Genomic DNA, 23,762 nt, shown 5'->3' on the forward strand with positions numbered 1-23,762 from the left:
AGGAGCATTTCCTCCATACCTATTGTCCTTGCCTAACTCCACATGATCTGGACATGCTGTGTGGACTGGAATGGAGAAACAATCCCAGCGACTGCCCCACACTTGAGTTATATGTCCTCTAAGTGGTCAAGAGTGACCTGTTATTCTCTTTATCCCCTCTGGGTAACAATACCAGAGGATAATATTGCCTAAGTAGCGTCTAATATTTGGCTCTTTCTTCCTCCAGGAAAATTCAGAGCTTTCACATTGCTCTGGTCAGAGGGAACCAACAGCCAGAACATACAGCAACAATCTGATGAATGTCATTCACGTAACAGTGGATGGTCAGCAACACCATGTGAAAGACCTGGAAAAGAAGGAGACGCAGGCCATTGCCTGTGTTGAGTCTGACAACTGCAAACAAAAGAAAAGGACACATAGTCAAGTTGAACCTGAAGAAGACACAGATATACTTCATAAAGACTTCAAGAAAGGTACTTATTCTACCCAGGGAGAGAAAGTGGCTTGGAGATGATGACTGGACTCACTGATATATGCCAGTTACCCTCCACATGGGAGTGCCTCTGGCTCTGGTTGTAGGGCCTAGCTATGGCATTTACCAGCTGTGACCTCAGGGGGTGCTATAAGGTTTCTGCCAGATGGTGCATGAGTGCCTAGGACACTGCAAATCTCAATGGTGATTATCAAGGAAAACCAAGGCAGCCCAGCACCAAATAATGACATCTGAAGTCTTTGATGGTGTCACTTCATTCTAGGCCAATTTTTCCCTGCCATCATCCCTGTTCCAGGAATGTAGGATGGGAGAAGTTGGTCCGAACGCATTCAAATTGCAGCAGCTGAAGCTTCATAAGTTTCTGAGACAGGTTGAAAATACCAAGTAAGATTCAGTCCTAGATCTGAAGGCCTGGCTCAGTCAGTGGAGCTGCTGCTGTTGAATGAGGTGACTGTTACATTTGAATGAAGTCTCCATAGTTCCTGGGCTTTCACTTCTTTCACTAAGGGTTTTTGGAAATCTCTGAGAGCCTCCTGTGCGGAATCTCACTCCTGATGGCTTAGGCAGTCACTAGATTCGTGTGTGGGGTAGTGGGGAGAGGTAAGAGTGATGAGTTGAAAAACATTTTATTTTAATCTCAGAAGCACTATCTCTGAAATCAAAGTTGGTGCAGATCTGACTTCTTGCTTTCTAAATCACAGATCTTCCCACTGATCAGGAGTCCAAGCCTGCTTTTACTATTCCACTTACTTTTGATGCATCTGATCTTGAATGTGCCCTATGTATGAGGTACGTGATGTGTTATCATTTACTACCTGATATATTCTCCTCTCTGGTATCTTGACCTTCCTGTTAGTGACATACCCACTCAGTTGGTTAGCATGTAAAAGCGCGGTTTTAGTGAAAAGGAAATCACAGCAATCTCACAGAGCCACCTTGTATATACAGCACAGAGGCCACATTCCACATTCTGTTTTGTTTTGTTTTGTTTTGGTCAGTCGTGGGACTTAACCTCTGGGCTTGGGTGCTGTCCCTGACAGGGCTTTTCAGCTCAAGGCTAGCACTCTACCACTTGAGCCACAGCATCACTTCTGGTTTTCTGGTGGTTAATTGAAGATAACAGTCTCACAGATGTTCCTGCCCGGACTGGCTTTGAACCACAATCCTCAGATCTCAGTCTTCTAAGTAGCTATGAGCCACTGGTACCTAGCTACATTCTATATTCTTGACTTCTAACTTAGAAAGACCTAAAGCATGGCAAGATCCCAAACTGATGGCCCTTGAGATGAATACATTTTTTGTTTGGTCCTCATTGGGCTTGTTTGTTATTAACTGAATATCTTGAAGACAGGATATAACACTTTCTAGTCGGTTATAGTCCTTATTTTTTAACCTTCCCATGACTTCTATTTACGTTATTTTCCTAGACCTAGAAAATTTAGTTCCAGTTTTAACTACTGGATCAATAACTCAAAGCTCAGCATTTTCTGTCAATGCCACAAGACTATTTGTTGGAAGCAAAGAAGAAGGCCTGACTAACTTGTGTTTTTTGTGTCTGTGTCTGTGCCGGTCCTGGGGCTTGAATTCAGGACCTGGGTGCTGTCCCTGAGCTTTATTATGCTCAAGGCTAGCATTCTACTCCTTGAGCCACAGCGCCACTGTGCCACTTCTGGTGGCCTCTCTCTCTCTCTCTCTCTCTCTCTCTCTCTCTCTGTAGCTAATTGGAGATAAGAACCTCATGGAATTTCCTGCCTGGATTGGCTTTGAACCATGATCCTCAGATTTCAATCTCTGGAGTAGCTAGGATTACATATGTGAGCCACTAGTACCTGGCACTACTTGTGTTTTATGCTGAGCCATGAACCAGGAGTTAGTTGAAGATGTGAGTCCTTCTGGTCAAGCATGTCTCCTTCAACTAGTGCCATATCATCTCTACTTGCTCAGATTCCTGTAGAGGCACATTATTCACATCCTACCCACTACAAAAAGTAGAAAGATGCTGTGATCATGGTGTGTATAGCCACATACAATTTTTTTTTAATTACCTTCATTTCTTTCATTTCACAACTGTGACTGAGTGGCCAAGTGGAGAGGACTCCAGAGCCAAGATTTGAAACCTGTCTCTTTCTACTCACAGGCTGTTAATCCTGGTTCAAGTGACATTATCACTGTTTTGTAGACTTTACCTCATGGGATTGTTAGGATTAATTGAGAAAATCCGTTTAATATCTAGAATAGTACCTGGTACTCAATAAACATTGTTTTTAACTCCTAAGACCTGAGATTCTTAACACTAGGTCCATGAACCCCCTGAGAAGGTTCTAGGTTCTATGTATAAATTCAAATTGAACTATGAATTCACTGAAGTTGTAAGAGTGTGTGTGTGTGTGTCCAGGACAAAGGTCCACAGTTGAATTTCAGTAGATTCTCAGAGGTAGCTGCATTCCAAAACATCATTAAAAGGAAGCTAAAACCAGGCCCTGGTGGCTGACGCTACTAATCCTAGCTAATCTGGATGCTGAGATCTGAAGATTGTGATTCAAAGCCAGTCCAGACAAACAAATCTAGGACTTTATCTCCAATTAACCAGAAAAAAAGCTGGAAATGGAGGTGTGTCTCAAACAATAGAGCATCAGCCTTGAGCAAAAAAGCTAAAGGACAGCACCAAGGTCCTTTACTAGCACAGAAAAAAAAAAGCCCCAGTATTAGCACAGAAAAAAAGGAAACAGATATTTTCCCCAGATATTTTTTAAGGTGGTTGGTCCAAGAAAAGAGCTATCAAGAAGAATTTTTTGATCTATCACAGTGTATCCAATCATCAGAGACTCCTCAGGTATTCAGTTGCCCTTTGTACGCATCTATTCTTCTCTTATCAACTGCATGCTTTTTTGTGTGTTCTCAATGACTTTCTTGACGTATAAATAAGAGTAAGTCCTCCATTTCCAGAAATAGGGACTTTCTTTTTCTTGTGCTGGTCCTAGGGCTTGAACTCAGGGCATGTGTGCTGTCCCTGAGTTTTTTCACTCAAGGCTAGCACTCTACCACTTAGAGCCACAGTGCCACTCTTTTTTTTCAATGTTTAATTGCAGATAAGAGTTTCACAGAAGCTGGGCACCGGTGGCTCACGCCTGTAATCCTAGCTACTCAGGAGGCTAAGATCTGAGGATCACAGTTCAAAGCCATCCTGGGCAGGAAACTCCATGAGATTCTTATCTCCAATAAACCACTAGAAAACCAGAAGTGGTGCTGTGCCTCAAGCGGTAGAATGCTCACCTTGAGCTGGAGTGCAGGCGAAATGTCCAGGCTCAGAGTTCAAGCCCCATGACTAACAAAAAGAACCAAAAGAGTTTCATAGACTTTCTTGTCTGGGCTAGTTTCAAACAATGATCCTCAGATGTCAGCTTCCTAGGATTACAGGTGTGAACCACTAGTGCCTAGCTGAAAACTAGAAAAACTTAGAAAAATTGTACTTGGGGCTCGGAGTATAGCTCAGTGGTAGAGCATTTGCTTAGCATGTGTGATGCCCTGGATCCAACCCCAGAATTACATAACAACCATAATATAAATTCTATGGGGGTCAGATTGTGTGGGCAGACCTGGTAATGCAGCAGTCCTTGTGTATATTGTCAGTTGGAGTGGCTTAGTACTGGCTGGGCCATTCTATATAAGCAGCTCCCTTTTACTATTTCCCTCACTATCACAACAGAGGAGCAGATCGACCAGGTTCCAAGCTGAGAAGTGGCCCCTGTAGCTACCACCAGCACCACTATGGCTCCAACCTCCGTGATTTATATGACCCATGGAATAGGCTTAACGTAGCTTTCTCAGAGAGAACATGTCTTTGTTGTATTTATGTAACCTCCTTAACACTCCCGCCAACCTCCAGGCCATACAAAATCAAACATACAGATTCTTCCTGTTTGTATTTTTCTCTCTAGACTAAGAATCTTGGGGAGGTTGAAGTTCTTTTGTTCCTCTTCCTCTGTATTCTCCCTTTCATCTTGTTTGTCCCTGATCTCAACAGGGGCCTTGGAGAAGGATTAGAAATTTAGTACAAGAAATAAACAGGGAGAGGATAAGACCCCTCCCTTCTAGTTTGTGCACTGAGTTTAAAAGCCTTTACAATGTTCCTTTATCCTGTCTCCCTATTTGTTCTATGTGAAACTACAACCCCCAAATGCATCTTTGCCTGGGGTAGCTGTTGTATAGGTTGCTGAGTTACAAGTAGCCCACTGCTTTCTGGTCATAAAAACCCTGCCAATCAATGGAAATTTTTTTTTTCATCTGAATGTTAGGACTGCAGCCCTCAGGTGTTGACAGAGATGTTTCATATGCATAGATTACCTTCACTTTTTCCAGTCTGGAGAAAGTCTCTTTTTTTGTCTCTAAGGTTTTTCTTCTTGTTATTGCTGTTATTTATTTAATTTTTTTGTTGGTCATGGGGCTTGAACTCAGGGCCTGGGTGCTGTCTCTGAGCTCTTTTTGCTCAAAGCTAGCATTCTATCACTTCAAGCCACAATGCAACTTCTGGTTTTCTCCTGGTTAATTGGAGATAAGTGTCTCATGGACTTTTCTGCCTGGGCTGGCTTTGAACTGTGATCCTCAGATCTTAGCTGCCTGAGTAGCTAGGATTACAGGCATGAGCCACCAGTGCACAACTGTTATTGCTGTTATTATTAGGTTCTGTTCTTAACCTTCACGTGTCTTTGAGGGAGAGGGTCAAAGAGCAGAGATCATCTCAATCTTCTAGGCCAGGAAATCACACATTTCTATCACGCAAGTTTCTAGACTGAAATCTAGTCCTGTGTTTTGCATTGGTAGAAACACAAATTAGACCACAAATTTGTGAAACCTATTCTAGTTTCACAGGGAACTGCTATAAAGAGTGAATGGAACAGCACTGGAGGGATGAACTTTTCCAATTTCCCAGTCTCCTTTGCTGAGCTGGGAGACATCTACTGAGGAAAGTTGCCCCTGACTTTAATATCTCAAAACTTTGTCGTGAAGTCTTTAGTGGCTGAAAATCCCTGTTTATGACTTACCTGTGTATTCCAACCACTTGAGGGTCATCTCTGGGGCTGCTGTGAAGTATAGCACCTGTAGGGTGATAAGGATATTTTGTGATATGTCTGATATTTGAATTACTTACCTAATAGCCCAGCGACCCTATTGTCAATCGAAAGAGGCTTTTTCATCTAGTATTAGCTACTCAAGTCACCATATATTAAGGACTCTTTAACATTAACTGGGTGTTAAGATATTGAGGCTCCTTCTCTTCTTTCTCCCCCACCCTTTTGCTCTCATCTGAGCAACAGAATGCAATTCAAGGATGTAAGCTGGTAAGAAAAGATAATTCTTTCCAGATAAGGCAAACATTTTATCTGGCTTGATATCTAACTGGAGGCAATTATTATTACCATTGTTTATTCCATCTCTGTGACAATGGAAAACACTTTTTTGTGAGAAAATCTACTACTGCCCGGATTCACAAATGCCTGTCTGAAGTGTTTTCTGAAACTGTTTTCTGAAACTCAAGTTAAAAAAAGGTGGGGGAGGGGGCTAGTATATGTCCCTATCTACAAAGGTAAAAATCATAGCTGGGAGCTGGTGCTCAGGCCTGTAAGGCTAGCTACTCAGGAGGCTGAGATCTGAGGATCATGGTTCAAAGCCAGTCAGGCAGGAAAGTCCATGAGACCCTTATCTCCAATTAACCACCAGAAAACTGGAAGTGGAGCTGTGGCTTTCAGTGGCAGAGCACTAGCCTTGAGCAAAAAAGCTCAGGGACAGCACCCAGGCCCTGAAGTCAAACCTCACAACCAAAAAAAATCTTTGAAATTGAGTATATGATTATATATGTATCTAGCATAGGTGGGTGGTATCTATGTGAGACAGAGAGGTACATATAGTTTTATCTGTGTCATGCAGCAGACAAGGAAGATTGGCTGGGGAGTCAGGTTTGACTTCCCATCCAGGCTTTCTGCTTACCAACTAACAGTCATTTAACCTGTTTTTGAGTTTTAACTTCTTCACTAGCATAATGGAGCTAGTCACAATTGCCACATATTAATAATATGTAGGATAATACAGTATTACACATACCCAGAAATATAGCAAGGAACATATATTGCAGTTGTTTCCATAGAAGTCTCATACAAGTTTTAAAGCAGTTGTAAATGTTATCTTTAAAAGAAAAGCAGGGGCTGGGAAGGTGGCTCAGTGGTAGATCGCTTGCCTTGCATGCATGAGGCCCTGGGTTTGATTCCTCAGCACCACATAAGCAAAAAGAAAAAAAGCTGGAAGTGGTGCTGTGGCTCAAGTGGTAGAGTGCTAGCCTTGAGCTGAAGAGTTGAGGGACTGCGGGAGGCCCAGAGTTCAGGCCCCACCACCAGACCAAAAAAAAAAAAGAAGAAAAAGCAATGTTTATTGCTACCACATAGAAGGACAACTCTGTGCATTAATCCTATTCTTTTTTTGTATAGTTGCTGGTTCTGGGGCTTGAACTCAGGGCCTGCACACTCTCCCTTAGCCTTTTTGTTCAAGGCTGGTGCTTTACCACCTGAGCAACAGCTCTACTTTTTCTCCTGGTTAATTGGAGAGAAGAGTCTCAGAGTTTTCTGCCCAGGCTGGCTTTGACCAGATTTCAGCTTCCTGAGTGGCTAGGATTACAGGTATGAGCCGCCAGCACCTGGATGAAGCATCTTATTCCTTAACATTCAGCACGTATTTTTTGTTGATTGTGGGACTTGAACTCATGGCCTGGGTTCTGTCCTTGAGCTTTTATGCTCAATGCTAGCACTGTACCACCTGGAGCCACAGCACCACTTCCAGTTGTCTGGTGGTTCATTGGAGATACGTTTTACGGACTTTCCTGCCATGGCTGGCTTTGAACCACATCCTCAGATCTCAGCCTCCTCAGTAGCTAGGATTACAGACATGAGCCACCAGTGCTTGGTGTCTGTGGATTTTTTTATGATCTCTAAATTTATTATTCATTAGGGAATTAGGACAGATTTGATTTTTTGCTAGTCCTGGGGCTTGAACTCAGGGCCCGGGCACTATCCCTTAGCCTCTTTGTGCTCAGGGCTAAGATTCTACCACTTGAGCCACAATATCACTTTTGAGTGCTTTTACTGGAGATAAGAGTCTCACAGACATATCTGCCTGGGCCGGCTTTGAATTGCGATCCTCAGATCTCAGCCTCCTGAGTAGTTAGGATTTCAGATGTGAGCCACTGGCGCCCACCTAGATTTGATTTTTATTGTTTCCAATTGTCATACTTTTGTTTTATTTCCATAGTTTTTTTGTCTTAGGACTTCCATCATAAAGAGGTTTCTGTTGAAAATTAACTTTTTGGCCACATTTAATAACCAAAATTTACAAATGCTACTAGACTAATGAACTAATTTTGTAAACAAAATTTCACAATTAAAAAAATACACAACAGATGAATACATGAAAGGTGTCTCTCCTATTCCAGACCTCTATGGACTTGCCATAAATGTCCCTGCCCCACACCCTTGCCTCTTGAATCTGTTCCTGAAGCCAGTGAAGTGTCACTGAATGTTTATTTAAAACTCCACAGGTGACTTTGATAACTATGTTTGAAGAATTCTAGGAGGCTGGTGGGTGCAGGAATGATAGGATCACGTAGTTCAGTGATTCTCAACCTTGGTTGCACATTAAAACCACACTGAGGCTTTAAAAATTCAAATGCTTGGCCTGCCCACTGAGTCTGCAGATCTGGATCTCTGTACAGTGTTGGGCAATTGGAGTTTTTCAAATCTCCCAGGTGACTTCCAGATAGGAGTGGGAGGAAACTTTTGCAAAAGGAGTGTGGTATGTTCATTGTCTGAAATTGTGATTATGGTCTCCTAAGCGTTTGCATACATTACAACTTAGCACATGTTCCCTTTACGTCTGTTCAGTTTATTCTATGGAAATTACACATCAATGGTGCTGTTTCGAAGCAACGCTCCCCAGGTGATTCTTATATGCAGCAATGGTTGCGTATCACTGTCTAATAAAAATGGCAGATGTCTAGAAGTGAAAGTTGGAGAGGGACTTTCACTTCCTGAAATTCTAATCCCTCTGGACCCCATTTTATTCTAGTTTGGTGAATTCAATTTCTTCAAGTGCTTTCCAACACTGACATTGTTGTTAACTGAGTGTGTGTGTGTGTGTGTGTGTGTGTGTGTGTGTGTGTGTCTGTCTGTCTGTCTGTCTGTCCTGGGACTTGAACTCAGGGCCTAGACACTGTCTGTGAGCTTTTGTGCTCAAGGCTAGTGCTCTATAGCTTGAACCACAGCCCCACTTCTGGCCTTTGGTAGTTCATTGGAGGTAAGAGTCTCAGAGACTTTCCTGCCTGGGCTGGCTTTGAACTGTGATCCCAGATCTCAGCCCCCTGAGTATCAAGGATTACAGGCATGAGCCATTGGCTCCAGGGCCAACTCTGACAAGTGGCTGGTGCACTTCCTAGCCATATGAGGGAAGCTATGCAGCTAGTGGCCTCTTCCTCTCAATTGAACACTTGAGAGGTTAAAATAGTTTGACCAGGCTACTCTCCCTGCTTTCTGAGCTCATGCACTGGTGAGTACAAGACCCACTTCTTAATTGTCATCAGGAACTCCCACCATGGGTCCTGTTTACGTGAGTCTCTCTTTACACAAAATAAATCCATGAATCTGAAGATGCAGAACACTTTAATAAAGGGTCCTTGGGTTGTTTTGAAAATATCATGCTTTTTAAAAGCAACTAAAATAGGATCAACTTGAAGTCAAGTATGTGTATATATACTTATATATACATATATGTTGAATAGATGACTATATCTTCATATTTCTCTCTATTCATGTCTGTAAGTACATTTAGAGTACTCTTCTACTACCCAGCCATAAATAAAGCAGTTTCAAGTTCAAGATCCATTGAGCAGTACATTTTGTGTAAGTGAAAAAGAAAGGAAACAAAATCAGCAAACAAATCAAACTTTTCCCATTGCAATATGGTGTATATGTATCTATAGCCATGCCCTAAACAGAGACATTACTTTAAGTCTGGCTCAGAATGAAAATTAAGACTTTTATGAAGGACTTAAAAACAGAAAGAACCCTCCTCACAACAAAATTTTTTTCCCAAATAATCCTATAAAACCTTAATCATGAGTACTGTTTTTATTTTTGACCTTACTACCATTTTGTTTTATTTTGATTTCTAAATTTCAGATTATTTTATGAGCCTGTCACAACACCTTGTGGACATACTTTTTGCTTAAAGTGTCTGGAACGCTGCTTGGACTATAACGCAAAGTGTCCACTGTGCAAAGATGGCCTCTTACAGGTAAACCACTTTTCCCTTGTTTGGGTTAGCTTCTTTGGAATTATTTAAAATTGGATCCTAAGTCACTGCTGTGTGCCAGAGCAAAACCGAAATACTCTATCAGACTTTAGTGTTCCTGTCTTTTAGCCATCCCTCCCTTCTCAGTCCTTTAGGAGAGATGAGCAGCATCTAGCTTTTTAGGAACTATTAGTGATGAAATTAATTTGTATTGGAACCAAAAGTATTAAGTGAGTGACAAAGGCAGATTCTGGTTCTAACCCCATCACGACATCTAGTACATCGCAAATTGGGGTGACCTTTTTTTCCTTACTAACTTTGTACTAGATGTTCTCTTATCAAAACATTGATTATGCTTTGTGAAGTGATCAGTTTCCAGGGCCCCAAGTTAAAAAACCTTCACAGAACTTTAGTGTGGTCATGTTCAACCCCTTTAGGTGCCATGCTACTTACAAAGTTCTAGGGTTTTCAGATGGTCTACAATTGATCATATAAATCCCCACCTTCAGTTCTCAAGGGAGCCTTTATAGAATTTGCTGAAGCAAAAGAAGGCCAGAAATCTGCCTTAGTTTCCCTTCTTTGGGGAATTGTAGATTACAGTTGATAGCTAGTAATAATATTCCTTGACTCTGTCAATTCTGAGAGGAGGTTAGATAGAGATGCAAGACTCTAGTGGTGAGTGTGGTGGGGGGCATTCCGATAATCCCAGCACCCCAGAGGCTGAGGTAAGAGAATGTCAAGATTGAGGCCATCTTGGGCTATATAGCAAGACCTTGTCTCAAACAAAAACAAGACTATCTCTAGGTGATCATCTGTCCAGAAAAATTATATATTGAGATTTAAATTCCAGCAGTTAGACTAAGGAAATGGAATGAAGTCATCACTCAAAGTCACTTTGAGAGATGTGTATTGGGGTTGGAGATGGGTCAAAGTCATACTTTTTCTTAGATAAGGGGATGGGATTTGCGAACCTATTTATAGATGAGAACCCCATGGATTTCATACTGAAATAATAATATCTCTGTTTCAATAGCACTACAACATTTAGATAACTAGAAAGAAGAGAAGTCTACCCATATGCTTAACACTTAGGTAACCATTGTTACCTGAGATTGGCTCCTCCCCCCTCCCTTTGCTTTCCCTGCAAAGACTGGGTACTTGTCAAGGAAGTTTGTTCTTCTGTGGCCCAGCAATGGTTATGGCTAATAAAGCATCCAGAAGGCAGGGACTCAGGAGCTAGAAGATATTTTTATTTACCTTTATGTATTCACATGAGCCACACTTACATTATTTTACACAGAGCTAAATATTCCTATCAGGCTTATTGTAGAATAGAGACGTTATTGGCTGTAGATAGCAGTTTGATACTAAGGCATTCCCTCCCTGCTGCACTTTTAAGGGTAGTTCCCACAATAAGATGTTCTGCATATGAATTTTGACATCCTTTGATTCACATCATTAAATACTCACTGCTATACTTGTAGATCCTTAGATATGCCCAAGGCACTGGGATATGGAAGGAGAGTAATAGTGACTATTGAGTTGAAATCTGCTGCTGGAATTACATCTTACTATTTCAGTTATACCTAGATAGCATGTTAAAAACCAAATAGACAAAATTACCAGTGTTTATCTGTTGTATGTGTGTTTCTAATAAACTAGAGCAAGATACACAGACTAGGAAATAACCAAAAGCCAATTAAGAGTAGGACAGAACAGGGTTGGGTAGGAAAAGATGAAGGAATGTGGAGTTTTTGCTCCCTGAACTTAGACTACTGTCAACACATTCCAGATAAAGACCATTTCTGTGAGCCTGTAAACATAATAATCAGAAAAAGGAGGGGCTAGGAAGGTGGCCCAGTGGTAGAGTGCTTGCCTTGCATGCATGAGGCCCTGAGTTCAATTCCTCAGCACCACATAAGCAAAAAGAAAAAAGCCGGAAGTGGTGCTGTGGCTCAAGTGGTAGAATGCTAGCCTTGAGCTGAAGAGCTGAGGGACAGAGTTCAGGCCCCATGACTGGACCCCCCAAAAAAAATCAGAAAAAGGAAAGGAGGTTTTCCCTTTTGATTTTGGACAAAAAGCTATCTCAATGTCAGTGTTTTAGAAAAGTAATGGGATTTTTTTTTCAGACGTCTGTGCAAGCTTTTTTTCCCTCCTTGTTAAAATGTTTCTAATTATAAAGATAATCATTTGCATATATTTTTAAACCAAATTTAAACTATAAGATGTAGAGAAGTTGTTAGTTGAAATTATGCCAATATGTGGATCGTTTGACTGTTTTGACTGCATCAGAAGTCCTTTGTAATTTTTTTGAGGACTGCATCTTATCTAATTGCCTTGTGTCCTCATTTAGTGTTTGGCTTCAAGAAAATATAGCAAAAACATAGTCATGGAGGAGTTAATAGCAAGATTCCTACCAGAAGAACTTCAGGAACGAAAAAGACTTGATGAAGAAGAAATGGAGGAATTTTCTAGGTATGTCTATGCTTGTTTCTATCCTCAGTTTCACTCATTGTAATTGAATGTGCCCAATTCTTCCCAGCTCATAGTCTAGTGATATCATCTTGATAGTTTGAAATTGGCCATGGTGAGAGTATTTACACCATGCATATCAGCAAATGCTACAAACTAGGGCCCCCCACAGAATCCCTAAATCAGTTGTTAAGCAATTACTGCCTTGGGAAGAAACATAAGCCAAACCACTGAGCAGGATGTATCTTGGCACTAGAAACAGTTTGGTGTTGGCACTACAAACAGGTTGGTGCTGACAGGAATAAATTGGAATAGCTTAATCAGGATAACTCTTGAAGTATCCAGAAGATTGTCTTTAAAAAGATCCGAGTCAAATTATATTAAGTGAAATAAGCCAGGCCCAAAGAAACTTAGGTCCCATGGTTTCCCTTATTTGCAATAACTAGTATATGCCTGAGTTAAGCAGAAAAGGTCAGATAAGTTGATATTAGGGAAATGAACCCTAAGATATGTATTCAAATGTTTTTTTCTTTCAGGTGATTGTTTCTAACACATTTATAAGATGATTTCTTTGTTGCTTTGTATGTCCCTCCCCCATGGTATAACCCCTGCTTTCACTGTATTTGAGGTTGGTATAATTTGTGGAGGGGAAAAAAAAAACAAATCGTTTAAATAGGGATACAGGTGGACCCATTGCAACAATGAGATGTACAAGTCATTATGTGAAAAAACGAACTTTACAACTTTGGTGGGAGTGGGGGAGGAGGATTGGGCGGGGGTGGGGTGGGGGGAGGATGGGAAGGGGAAACAAAGGAGGAGGCTCATTATCTTGCCCATGTAATTGTAATCCCTCTGTACAGTATTTTCACAATAAAAATTAAAATTAAAAAAATAAATAATATAATAAAATAATTTAAAAAATAAAATAAAAAGATCCTAGTCCTCAGGGCTATTTATTATAAGGCAAATCTTTGCGACCCAAACCTAGATGATGTGAACTAGGCATCTGGAGTGAAGGCTCCCCAATTACTGTGCTATAAAGGAAAATTGGAGCATTAGTGAGCTAAATTACTCTTCATTGTCTCTTGCTAGTACTTCCTCCTAGCGGAGCCTACTATGAGCATTCTCCCAGAGGCTTTGCAAATTTGACATATGCATAAGAACCTTGCAGAGAATTACCCACTTCCCTTCTAGGAAGCTAGATGCACTTATATCAACATCCCCTTCTTCATACTTCCTGCAGTACACCTGGAAGGATTGTTTTGAATAGAGAAGGAAACAAAGGGAGAGATGGAAAAGGAAGGGAAGAAGAAAAGGAAGGAGGGAGGGAGAGAAGAAAGGAGGGAAAGATTTATAGTTATCACCCACATGTTAAAATAGCAGAGAACTATCCAGCTAAATTAGAATGTGTACAATACGAAGTTTTAGTCTCTGAGACATTAGGCTAACCTCTGTGCTAGATAATGAGAGTCAGCCCACAGCATCACTTTTATTTCAGTGCTTTTCTATCAACCATTGACATTGCTGCCTTGCCTTCCCAGGGGAAATACATGAGTATATTTGCCCAGCATTTCTATGTCCTGCCCCATTGCTTTGATATCCATCTCATTTGTTCTTCCTGACAGCTTAAATAAGAATGTGCCTATTTTTGTGTGCACCATGGCTTATCCCACTGTTCCATGTCCACTGCACGTTTTTGAGCCTTGTTATCGCCTGATGATTCGTAGATGTATGGAGACAGGCACGAGACAGTTTGGAATGTGTCTTAGCCACCCTGTTAATGGGTAAGTAAAGAACTGTGGGAGGAATTGTTTTGGGGGAGGAGGGCTTCAATAGGTGGAGAGGCCTAGCTCATGAGGTTTAGCCAGCTCACCAACAAGGGCAATTGTTGGGCTTGTGGCCCTCTGATGCCTAGTTTACCATGTGAGTGGTTGCCTATTTAAAAGAACTACATAGAAAGTGGAGCTGTGGCTCAAGTGGTAGAGTGCTAGCCTAGAGAGGAAAAAAAACTAAGGGACAGCATCCAAGCCCTGAGTTCTAGCCCCAGTACCAGCACCAAAATATAAAAAGCCTCAGAACCAATCTTTTATTGAACAGATGATAAGTGTTTTGAAAACATATTGCTTAAAAGTATGGATTCAAACTACCTAGGTTCATATTCTGGCTCCATCCATGGAACACATTAGATTTTGGGCAAGTTACTTTCCTATACAGTGTCCTTGTATATTAAGTGTGTGGTACAATGATGTTTTTTTAGGATGTACATTATGTTAATGGGATAATTTAGACATTTCTAATAGTCTTCCATTTTATAGAATAAGTGAATAATCTTCATGATCAAATGTAACACTGTTCTATAGGACTTATCAGTCATAGAGAACACAATGAAAAGAATGTTGTCTGCTTTTTTTTTTATCAATCATGGGGCTTGAACTCAGGGCCTGGGTGCTATCCCTGAGCTTTTGTGCTCAAGGCTAGTCCTCTACCATTTTGAGCCACAGTGCCACTTCTAGTTTTCTGGTGGTTCACTGGCGATAAGAGTCTCATTGACTTTCCTGCCTAGGCTGGCTTTGAACTGTGATCCTCAGATCTGAACTTCAAATACCTAGGATTATAGGTATGAGCCACCAGCACCCACCTAATGTCTTCCAGTGTTACCTGTGCAGAAGTATGAACTTTAGCATTTAGCAGCATCAAATCACATATATCAATAGGATAATTCATCACAAATATTCAGCTGTAAGAGACAAAGCTCATTTATTTTTGTTGGGAGGATTAATGAACTAATGTACAAACACTGGCTTGACTGAGTTTATTTTGTATACTGTAACAAAATACTATAGACTGAGTCATTTATAAGTGGTAATCGAAAGTTTCTGGAGACTAAGAAGTTCAAGATTTAGGTATCTATATTGAACAAGGGCCTTTTCTTGTACTAGGGATTGAACCCAAGGCTTCATACATGCTACCCTGTATTTTATTTTTATTTGATTTTGGGAACGGATCTTATTAAGTATAAGTAGTCCAGGCTGGCCCCAAACTTGTGATCTTCTTGCCTTATCCTCCTGAGTAGTTGAGATTATAGGTTGTGTGCTACCATGCCCAACTCTTGACAATGGTCTTCTTGCTGCATTATAACATGACAAAAAGGGTGGGGGGGGGGAGAAAGGGAGGATGGAAACTAACCTTATCATTTATAATGTAGCATAATTATTCCATTCATTACACCCCTCATGGTCTAATCACCTCTTAATAGTGTTACAAAGGGGCTGGGAAGGTGGCTCAGTGGTAGAGCGCTTGCCTTGCATGCATGAGGCCCGGGTTCGATTCCTCAGCACCACATAAGCAAAAAAGAAAAAAGCCAGAAGTGGCACTGTGGCTCAAGTGGTAGAGTGCTAGCCTTGAGCTGAAGAGCTGAGGGACAGCACCCAGGCCCAGAGTTCAGGCCCCATGACCAGACCACCCCCCCCCAAAAAAATAGTGTTACAAAGGCACTTAAGTTTCAAACTGAGCTTTGAAGGGGACAAACCATAGCACTGGCATATAATATGTGCTTAAGAAATGGTAGCAGCTGTACTGCTACAGTCAGATACTGCCTGTTGGGTAGACTATTAGGGAAAAGTCCCTTGAAGCACAACATAAGGTTGCAGAAATAGCAGGGTCCAGGCCAGGAAATAGAACTCAACACATCTCTACTTTCTTGATTTCATTCTCAATAAACAGCTTTGCAGATTATGGATGTATCCTAGAGATCAGACATGTTCAATTCTTTGCCGATGGCCGCTCAGTGGTTGACAGCATAGGCAAGAGGCGCTTCAAAGTACTGCAACAAGGCCAGCGCGATGGCTATAACACAGCGGACATTGAATACATCGAAGATCAAAAAGTGAGTGGTCAATGCCAATCCCAAAGCCAGACTATCATGCAAAGATGATTGCAAAGGATTTCCCTGAACTCTCAGGAGGTAGGGGGTGGGAGGTCTCTTGTGATTTCTCACCAAATTGTGCCGCAAATGTGAAATGCAGCTGGAGTGCTGTCTAGCTGCAGAACAGCAGTGAGAGTACCCACTATCCTTGTGCTCCTTGCTTAGCTGCTGAGTTGCTGTCATGCATGAGAAATGCTACTGCAAACTAACTCTGGGGCCCAGTCAGCCTAACTTAGATCTCTGCCAGGGACAGATTTGGAGTGAAAGCTACACACATGTATAATTTACCTATCGATTTATTTATTTATTTATTTGTCAGTCGTGGGACTTGAACTCTGGGCCTGGGCACTGTCCCTCAGCATTTCAGCTCAAGGCTAGCACTCTACCACTTTAGCCACAGCACCACTTCTGGTTTTCTGGTGGTTAATTGGAGATAAGAGGCTCACAGATTTTCTTGCTTGGGCTGACTTTGAACTGTGATCCTCAGATCTCAGCCTTCTGAGTAGCTAGGATTGCAGGCAGGAGCCACCAGTGCCCAGTGCCATGTATTTATTTTAGTCAGTTGTGGGCGTTGAACTCAAGAGCCTGGGCTCTGTCCCTGAGCTCTTTTGCTAAAGGCTAGCACTCTACCTACTTGAGCCACAGCACCACTTCTGGTTTTCTGGCGGTTTATTGGAGATAAGAGTCTCACAGACTTTCCTGTCCGGGCTGGCTTTGAACTGCGATCCTCAGATCTCAGCCACCTGAGTAGCTAGGATTACAGGCATGAGCTACCAGCGCCTGGCTAATGTATTTATTTATATTTTCTAACTTTTTTCCTTTGAGATCATTGTAGATTCACACATGCTTTTTTAAAAAATGTATCCAATCTGACCATTGACTCCTGCCCTTGAAAGCAGTCATCCATCATTTCCAGAAGCAGAAGGATGATAAGTCCCAATCCTTTGTTTTTTGAGTTAATAGGTAGATGGAGAAGACAATAATCCCATTTGTTTATACTTATATTTACTCTGTAGATTAATGAATACTTGATCAAAGAACAAATGCATTTGATTTTGAAGATAGTTAACCCAAAGAGGCAGGGGCATATTTATGTCCTTCCAGACAGCAAGGGGAAAATCAATATGAAAATAAACACAGCAGAGGCATGTAATACATAACCTGCTTTAATCACATGCCTCCAGTATGGGCAGTTTGAGTCTCTTTTCTTCTCAGCCATGCTTCTCAGCTGAGCCATCCTCCTTCCTTTCCTCCTATCTCTAGTCATATTTATACACAGCCCAGCACCTGGCTGAGAAAGCTGGACAGGTAAGCCTTCCCAGAGAAAGACAAGAGGATGTTCCAGAGTGTCAGGTGCCACAACTCTTGGAGGGATAGAGAAGATGCACATGTTTCACTTCCACTTTGATTCTTTCAGGTTCAAGGAGAAGATTATATTGAGCTTGTAGAGTTACATAACTCTGTTTATAAGCAAGCATCAACATGGTTCCATTCACTGAAACCATCTATGAAAAATCGAATCATCAGTCACTTTGGTCCATTTCCAGAAAAAGATGATGACCCTCAGGTACATCAAATGCCTGTCTCTAACATTTATCAGTGTCTGTTTATTCCCCACTAATTGAGAGTCCTTGGGATTTGTGATTAGATGGGAAAATCAGGTAGAGATGATAGCTCCAATTTAGATATTATATTCTGGGCATTTAATATCATAGGAAAGACAAAAAAGATCCCGATTCAGAATTAGGGTACCTAAGGTAAAGAGTAGGAACTAAGATCCAATACATGTGTTGACAGATAAGGGAAGTGAGAGAATAGGAACCTACATACTGCCAATGGAAAAAACCTTCAAGCTCACACCTGTAATCCTAGCCCTACTCAGGAGGCTGAGATCTGAGGATCACAGTTCAAAGCGAGCCACAGAAAAGTCAGTGAAACTCTTTATCTCCAATGAACTACCAAAAAAAATCTAGAAATACATCTGTGGCTCAAGTGGTAAAAAGTGCTTCACCTTGAGCAAAAAAAAAAAAAAACCTCAGGGAAAGCACCTAGGCTCAGAGTTCAAGCCCCACGACCAGCACAAAAAAAAAAAGAAAAAAGAAAAGATAAAGCCTTCCATGGGAGTCCAGATCCACACCAAGGTTCTGTTAGGGTGACAAGATAGCCCCAAATGCTAGGGCATTAGAGAGTTGAGACCAAAGCCAAGAATCTTCTAGAGCCCTCCTCTGCTGCTGTAGCAGTATGGAGCTAGGAGCAGCTACCCTCTAAGAGAATAGTTGCATGGGCACAGAAAGTACACAATTAGGCTCATCCAGCCTTACAGGACTGCATACTATTGTCTTCACTGGGGAACAAATCCTGAGAATAATGATCTTGTCTTTTAAGTGTATCCTTGGCTGACCTATGCCAGAGAATAGTTCAGTAGGTTCAACAGGATCCATTTTCTTGGGTGTGGGGGATGGTGGCATTTTTTATCTCAAGCTATAGGTCAGAAGCTCCCCAGTACAGTAGAGAGAGTCAAGTTTCAACAAACTTTGCTTACCTTATTTAAATCAAGGGATACTTTCAGGGAGTTCTGTAAGTATTAACATCAGCTTGAATATGTGCTAATGATCTTGGAAAAAAAAGTTCAGGATGTTAATCTAGTATATAGCCCTTTTTGCTTAAGTTTTTTTTGTTTTTTGTTTTGTTTTGTTTTTGTTGGTCGTTTGGGCTTGAACTCTGGGCTTGAGCGCTGTCCCTGTGCTCTTCAGCTCAAGGCCAGTGCTCTACTGCTTGAGCCACAGGGCCACTTCAGTTTTCCAGTGGTTTACTGGAGATATAGAGTGTCACAGACTTTCCTGCCCGGGCTGACTTTGAACAGTGATCCTCAGATCTCAACCTCCTGAGTAGCTAGGATTATAGGCGTGAGCCACTGGCGCCCAGCTTTAAGTTCTTTTTTAAATAGTTTCTTCCCTTTTTTTGGTGCTGGTCCTGGGGCTTGAAATCAAGGTCTATCCCTGAGCTATGCTGTTCAAGGCGAGCACTCTAACTTGAGCCACAACTCCACTTCTGGCTTTTCTTTGCTAGTTAATTGGAAATAATATCACGAACCTTTCTGCCCAGGCTGGCTTTGAAGCACAATCCTCACACCTCAGCCTCTTGAGTAACTAGGATTATAGGCATGATCCACAGGCGCCTGGCAGGTTCTTGCTTTTTGACTGTCAAGATGAATCAAACTATGTTCTTCCTATCTAGACCTTCAGGGTAGTAGGAATTAGGAGTATGAACTATCCTGTCTTATTTGTTGAGATTAGGTCTTGTTAACCTTGGCCTTCTGGTTTTGAGCTATGATCCTACAGATTTCTACCAGTGGAATTATAGGTGTGAGCCACCACATTTAGCCTAGCATGTATGTATTTTGACTGATCCCCAAATACTACTTTCAATCCTTTATGTGTTTTTTTCTTTTGGTCATGGGGCCTGAACTCTGGGCCTGGGCACTGTCCCTCAGCTCTTCAGCTCAAGGCTAGCACTCTACCACTTGAGCCAAAGCGCCACTTCCGGCTTTTACTGCTTATATTGTGCTGAGGAATCGAACCCAGGGCCTCATACATGTAAGGCAAGCACTCTACCACTGAACCACCTTCCCAGCCTTGCTTTACTTTTTTTTAAGTAAGGTCTCATGTTTATGTTAGGGATGGCCCTATTTATATTTCCCAGGTATCTGGGATACTGTGAGACCCAGCTTTCTAGTATTATGACTTTAGATAAATCGCTACTTCTTTCTCAACTTTTCTAAGAAATGAGAGAGATTTCTAATGTTCCCCAATTCCTCTTGCACCATGAGGCATGTAAACATCTACTTGTTCCCCAATGGGCTGAAATGTCTCGCTTTCTTTAGAGCACAAAGTAGCTTCTTTCCTCCCTGAAAAGGCATCATGAGGTTTTGGGTTTTTGGTGGTTTTTTTGGTCCAATGTGGAGCTTGAACTGTGGGCTTAGGGTGCTTTCCCTGAGCTATTCAGATCAAGGTGAGCACTCTACCACTTGAGCCACAGTGCTACTTCTGGTTTTCTGGTAGTTTATTGGAGATAAGTGTCTCATAGACTTTTCCTGCCCGGGTTGGCTTTGAACCATGATCCTTAGATCTCAGCCTCCTGAGTAGCTAAGATTATAAGCGTGAGCCACCAGCGCCCGGTGTATCATGAATTTTGAAAGGAGGAAGGCCAGTCAGTGGGTGCTTCCTAGTGAGCTGGCTCTTGGCTCTGAACCATGGTGACTCATAACTGAGCAAACTCCTCATCAGGCTTAATATTTCCCTTCACCTGCTTGGAAGAAGTTCTCCCCAATCATGCAAAAGGTAGAGATCAGCCATGTTAACCACATCTTCCAAAGAACAAACCAGATGCCACAGTGTGATTCATAAGGACTTAATGACATAGCAAGCAGAGACCATGGGTTTCATTTCCTTTTATTTTAGTTTTATTACCACATTGCATTGCAATGGCAGCCCCTGTGAAAAACAAGAATCCATCCAACTTTGATATAACCAATACTTCAGGCCTGGCTGTCCCAGGAACAAGAATGTCCTAGGCCTTATGAAAAGGCATCTTAGAAACCACTACCAATGTTGTCATGGGCTCATCTACTGATGATCCTGGGAAAGAAGGCTCCATGTCAATCTGATATCCAGAAGTGGTCAGAGGAGGGCAGACATGTTGCAGACTGTACTCAGTGACCAAAACAAGAATCCAGATGATGCTCAAGGCACAGAGAAACAGGGCATTGGGATTGGGAATAAATCAGACCAAATAATCACAAACCTAGAGGAGGTAGACTGCAATATGGTTCTTTACATCCCTAAAAGCAACTTTCTGAAAGTTGTGGGAAGAAAACTCATTGGGGTTTAGGAAGAAGTAAGTTACCAATATCTAAAATATATACTCAAGAAACAAAAGCAAAATTGTGGTGAAGGACTGATAAGGAATGAAAAAGTTCTTTATTAAAGGGAAAGCTGGAGGTAAATGTAAACGTTTTCTTTCTCTTTTACTTCTTTTCCCCTTTAGTATTGAAGGTTAAACTCCGCCTCAAACTTGCTAGGCAGGTTCTGTACCACAGGAGCCATGCTTTCAATCCTTTATGCTTTATTTTTTTTTTAGGTAAGGTCTCATGTTTATGCTAGGAATGGTCCTATTTATATTTCCCAGGTATCTGGGGTGCTATGAGACACAGATTCTATTGGGATGGGGTCTTTTGTGAACTCTTTAATCCAAGCTGGCCTCTAGCCTCAGTCCTCCTGGATCTCTAACCCCCAAGTAGCTAGGATTACAGGTGTGAGCCACTGAACCTAGCTTAATGTAAATGTGTTTTCTAACTGGCATTTTTGCAAAATGGGGTTACTGTTCTTAGCTGTGTCCATGTCTATGTCTGTGTGTAGTGACATGGTATATTCAGACTATTATATTCAGGTAGAGCAAGAAAATGAAGGGATCTAAGAGACATAGCCAAATAAAGGTATCATGGGAATCAAAGGCCTGTGTATTATATGTGTCCATCCAAGGAACTTAAATCAAGTCTCAGAAGTAGAAAAGACTAGTAAATATTCCAGCTTACAAAATTACACTGATTAGGAGGGGCATGGTAGATTTGTTAGAACATTGGTTTGCTTGTTTTTAACAAGTACCAAAAATGACTTTGAGTAAATTCCTTCAAATGAGATGGAAGACCTCAGTTCTAGAAGGATAGTTCAGCTCTGTTGTAAGGGAATATTCAGGGATTTAGGCTCCTTTATCACAAAGCTCTACCAGTTAGAATGTTACTTTGGGGAAGGCTAATCACTACCATATCTATAATCTAGCTAGGAGAAATAGGGAGAAAGAAGCAAGGCAGAGAGCACATGCTTTTCCCAAAATAGAAATTGAAGCTACACATGTCACTTCTTTCTACATCTTAATAGGTAGAATTTTTGTCTTATGAACTCATGGAGTCTGAGATAGGCATTCTTCTCCCTTCCTTCAACGGAGTGGATATACATCTAGCTAAAAGAACAGAAAATAAGAATGGAGGCAACTAGTAGTCTTTTCTACATATAGAAGCACTTCAGCCTGGGGTGTTTGTTTAGGGCACTTGGATATCTGAAAATTGATATGGCTTGCATGGAATTAAGATGAACCCAATGTGTTTCTCTATTACAGATTAATCCAAATGGCCCATCCTGGTGCTGGTGGATGTTAGCTGTGCTTCCTTTGGAAAATCGAGCACAACTCCCTTTTCTAGCAATGAAGTCCTTAAAGGATCGCCTGAATGGTATTAGCCGAGTCCTGGCCTTCATGTATGGACATAAAAAATAGCCACAGTGGAGTGTGTGAAGATGGGAGGTCTTATCAGTATATCTAATTGCAATAACATCTTAACAAAAGGGACTACCAAATAGAAGCATTACCACCTATTGATCACACAGAAATCAAGTAGAGAGATCAAAAGAATGTGTCCTGTTTAAAATTTTTCTGTTTAAAGATAACTCCTTGACATGCTGCCAACCATATCAACAGCAAAAGCATTTAAGAGCCCAGGAAAAAACAATTGGAAGTTTAACATAAAAGTGTCTGAAAACCTAAAGTGATTTTGCTTTAGTTTTTTTTTCTTTCTTTCATAGACGAGTGACTGTGTGGTTGAAATGAAAAGACACTAATAATGTTGTTATAGTACTTCAGTGACTTGAGGTTTCATTCCAATGGTTCAGGTTTTTTAGAGCATTGTGTAAAATGTTCAGAGTTTTTCCTTGTTTTAATACTTTATTTTTTGCACTACTGTATCTGTTTTTTCTATGTGCGTGTTTATAACTAAGAGAACATTACTGAAATGGTCATTGCTTTATTTATTGATGTGGTCTACCATGCATCCAGGGGAAATAACGGAAGTAGAAATGTGTATTTTTTACATTGAACCCAGCTCTTGAACCATCTTCATATTTGTCCAAGTGGATATTAAAAGAATTTCAGAATAAAGCTAAGATCATCTCTTTTCACAAAGTTCATGTTTTCAGTTTGAATTAAACATCATAAAATACTTAAGTGAGCAGATGCTAGGTTTATTTTGTAAAATCATCCATTTCTGTGTGTAATGAAAAGTAAGACTGAAAAAGTATTGTTCTATAATGAAAAGATAAATCAGGGAAGTGTCAAGTTTTTTGCAATCTATTGCAGACAAATATTGTATGCACAATGTAGAATAAGGCTGAAAGAATTATTGCTCTAGAATGAAAAGATGAATCGGATAAATGTGGAGGCTATTTTGTCTTTTCTCTTTTAATACTGGGATCAAACCCAGGATGTTGCACTTGCTAGGCAAGTGCTTTGCCACTGAGCTACATCCCAGCCCTGTGCAATCTATTATAGGCAAATATTATCTATACAGTCTGGTTAGAAGTATTTCTCCTCAGTGCCGGGTGCTGGTGGCTCACGCCTGTAATCCTAGCTACTCAGGAGACTGAGATCTGAGGATCGCGCGGTTCAAAGCCAGCCCGGGCAGGAAAGACCGTGAGACTCCTATCTCCAATAAAC

General features: G+C 41.2%; 1 protein-coding gene across 2 annotated transcripts in view; it reads left to right on the forward strand.

Moving 5' to 3' along the window:
* Lonrf3 (LON peptidase N-terminal domain and ring finger 3) overlaps positions 1–23,212 on the forward strand; it is a 37,736-nt gene extending 14,524 nt beyond the window's left edge. For both annotated transcript variants that reach the window (XM_013019861.1, XM_013019862.1), the window contains 8 exons: positions 227–473; positions 1,195–1,282; positions 9,712–9,826; positions 12,177–12,298; positions 13,921–14,079; positions 16,019–16,181; positions 17,638–17,787; positions 22,395–23,212. In XM_013019861.1, the coding sequence (XP_012875315.1) occupies positions 227–473; positions 1,195–1,282; positions 9,712–9,826; positions 12,177–12,298; positions 13,921–14,079; positions 16,019–16,181; positions 17,638–17,787; positions 22,395–22,550 (1,200 nt within the window). In that variant the 3' untranslated portion in view covers positions 22,551–23,212. The remainder of the gene's footprint in view (positions 1–226; positions 474–1,194; positions 1,283–9,711; positions 9,827–12,176; positions 12,299–13,920; positions 14,080–16,018; positions 16,182–17,637; positions 17,788–22,394) is intronic.
* Positions 23,213–23,762: the final 550 nt, after the last annotated feature.

The sequence above is a fragment of the Dipodomys ordii genome, unplaced genomic scaffold (genome assembly GCF_000151885.1).
Source record: "Dipodomys ordii isolate 6190 unplaced genomic scaffold, Dord_2.0 Scaffold47, whole genome shotgun sequence".
Taxonomy (NCBI): Eukaryota; Metazoa; Chordata; class Mammalia; order Rodentia; family Heteromyidae; genus Dipodomys; species Dipodomys ordii.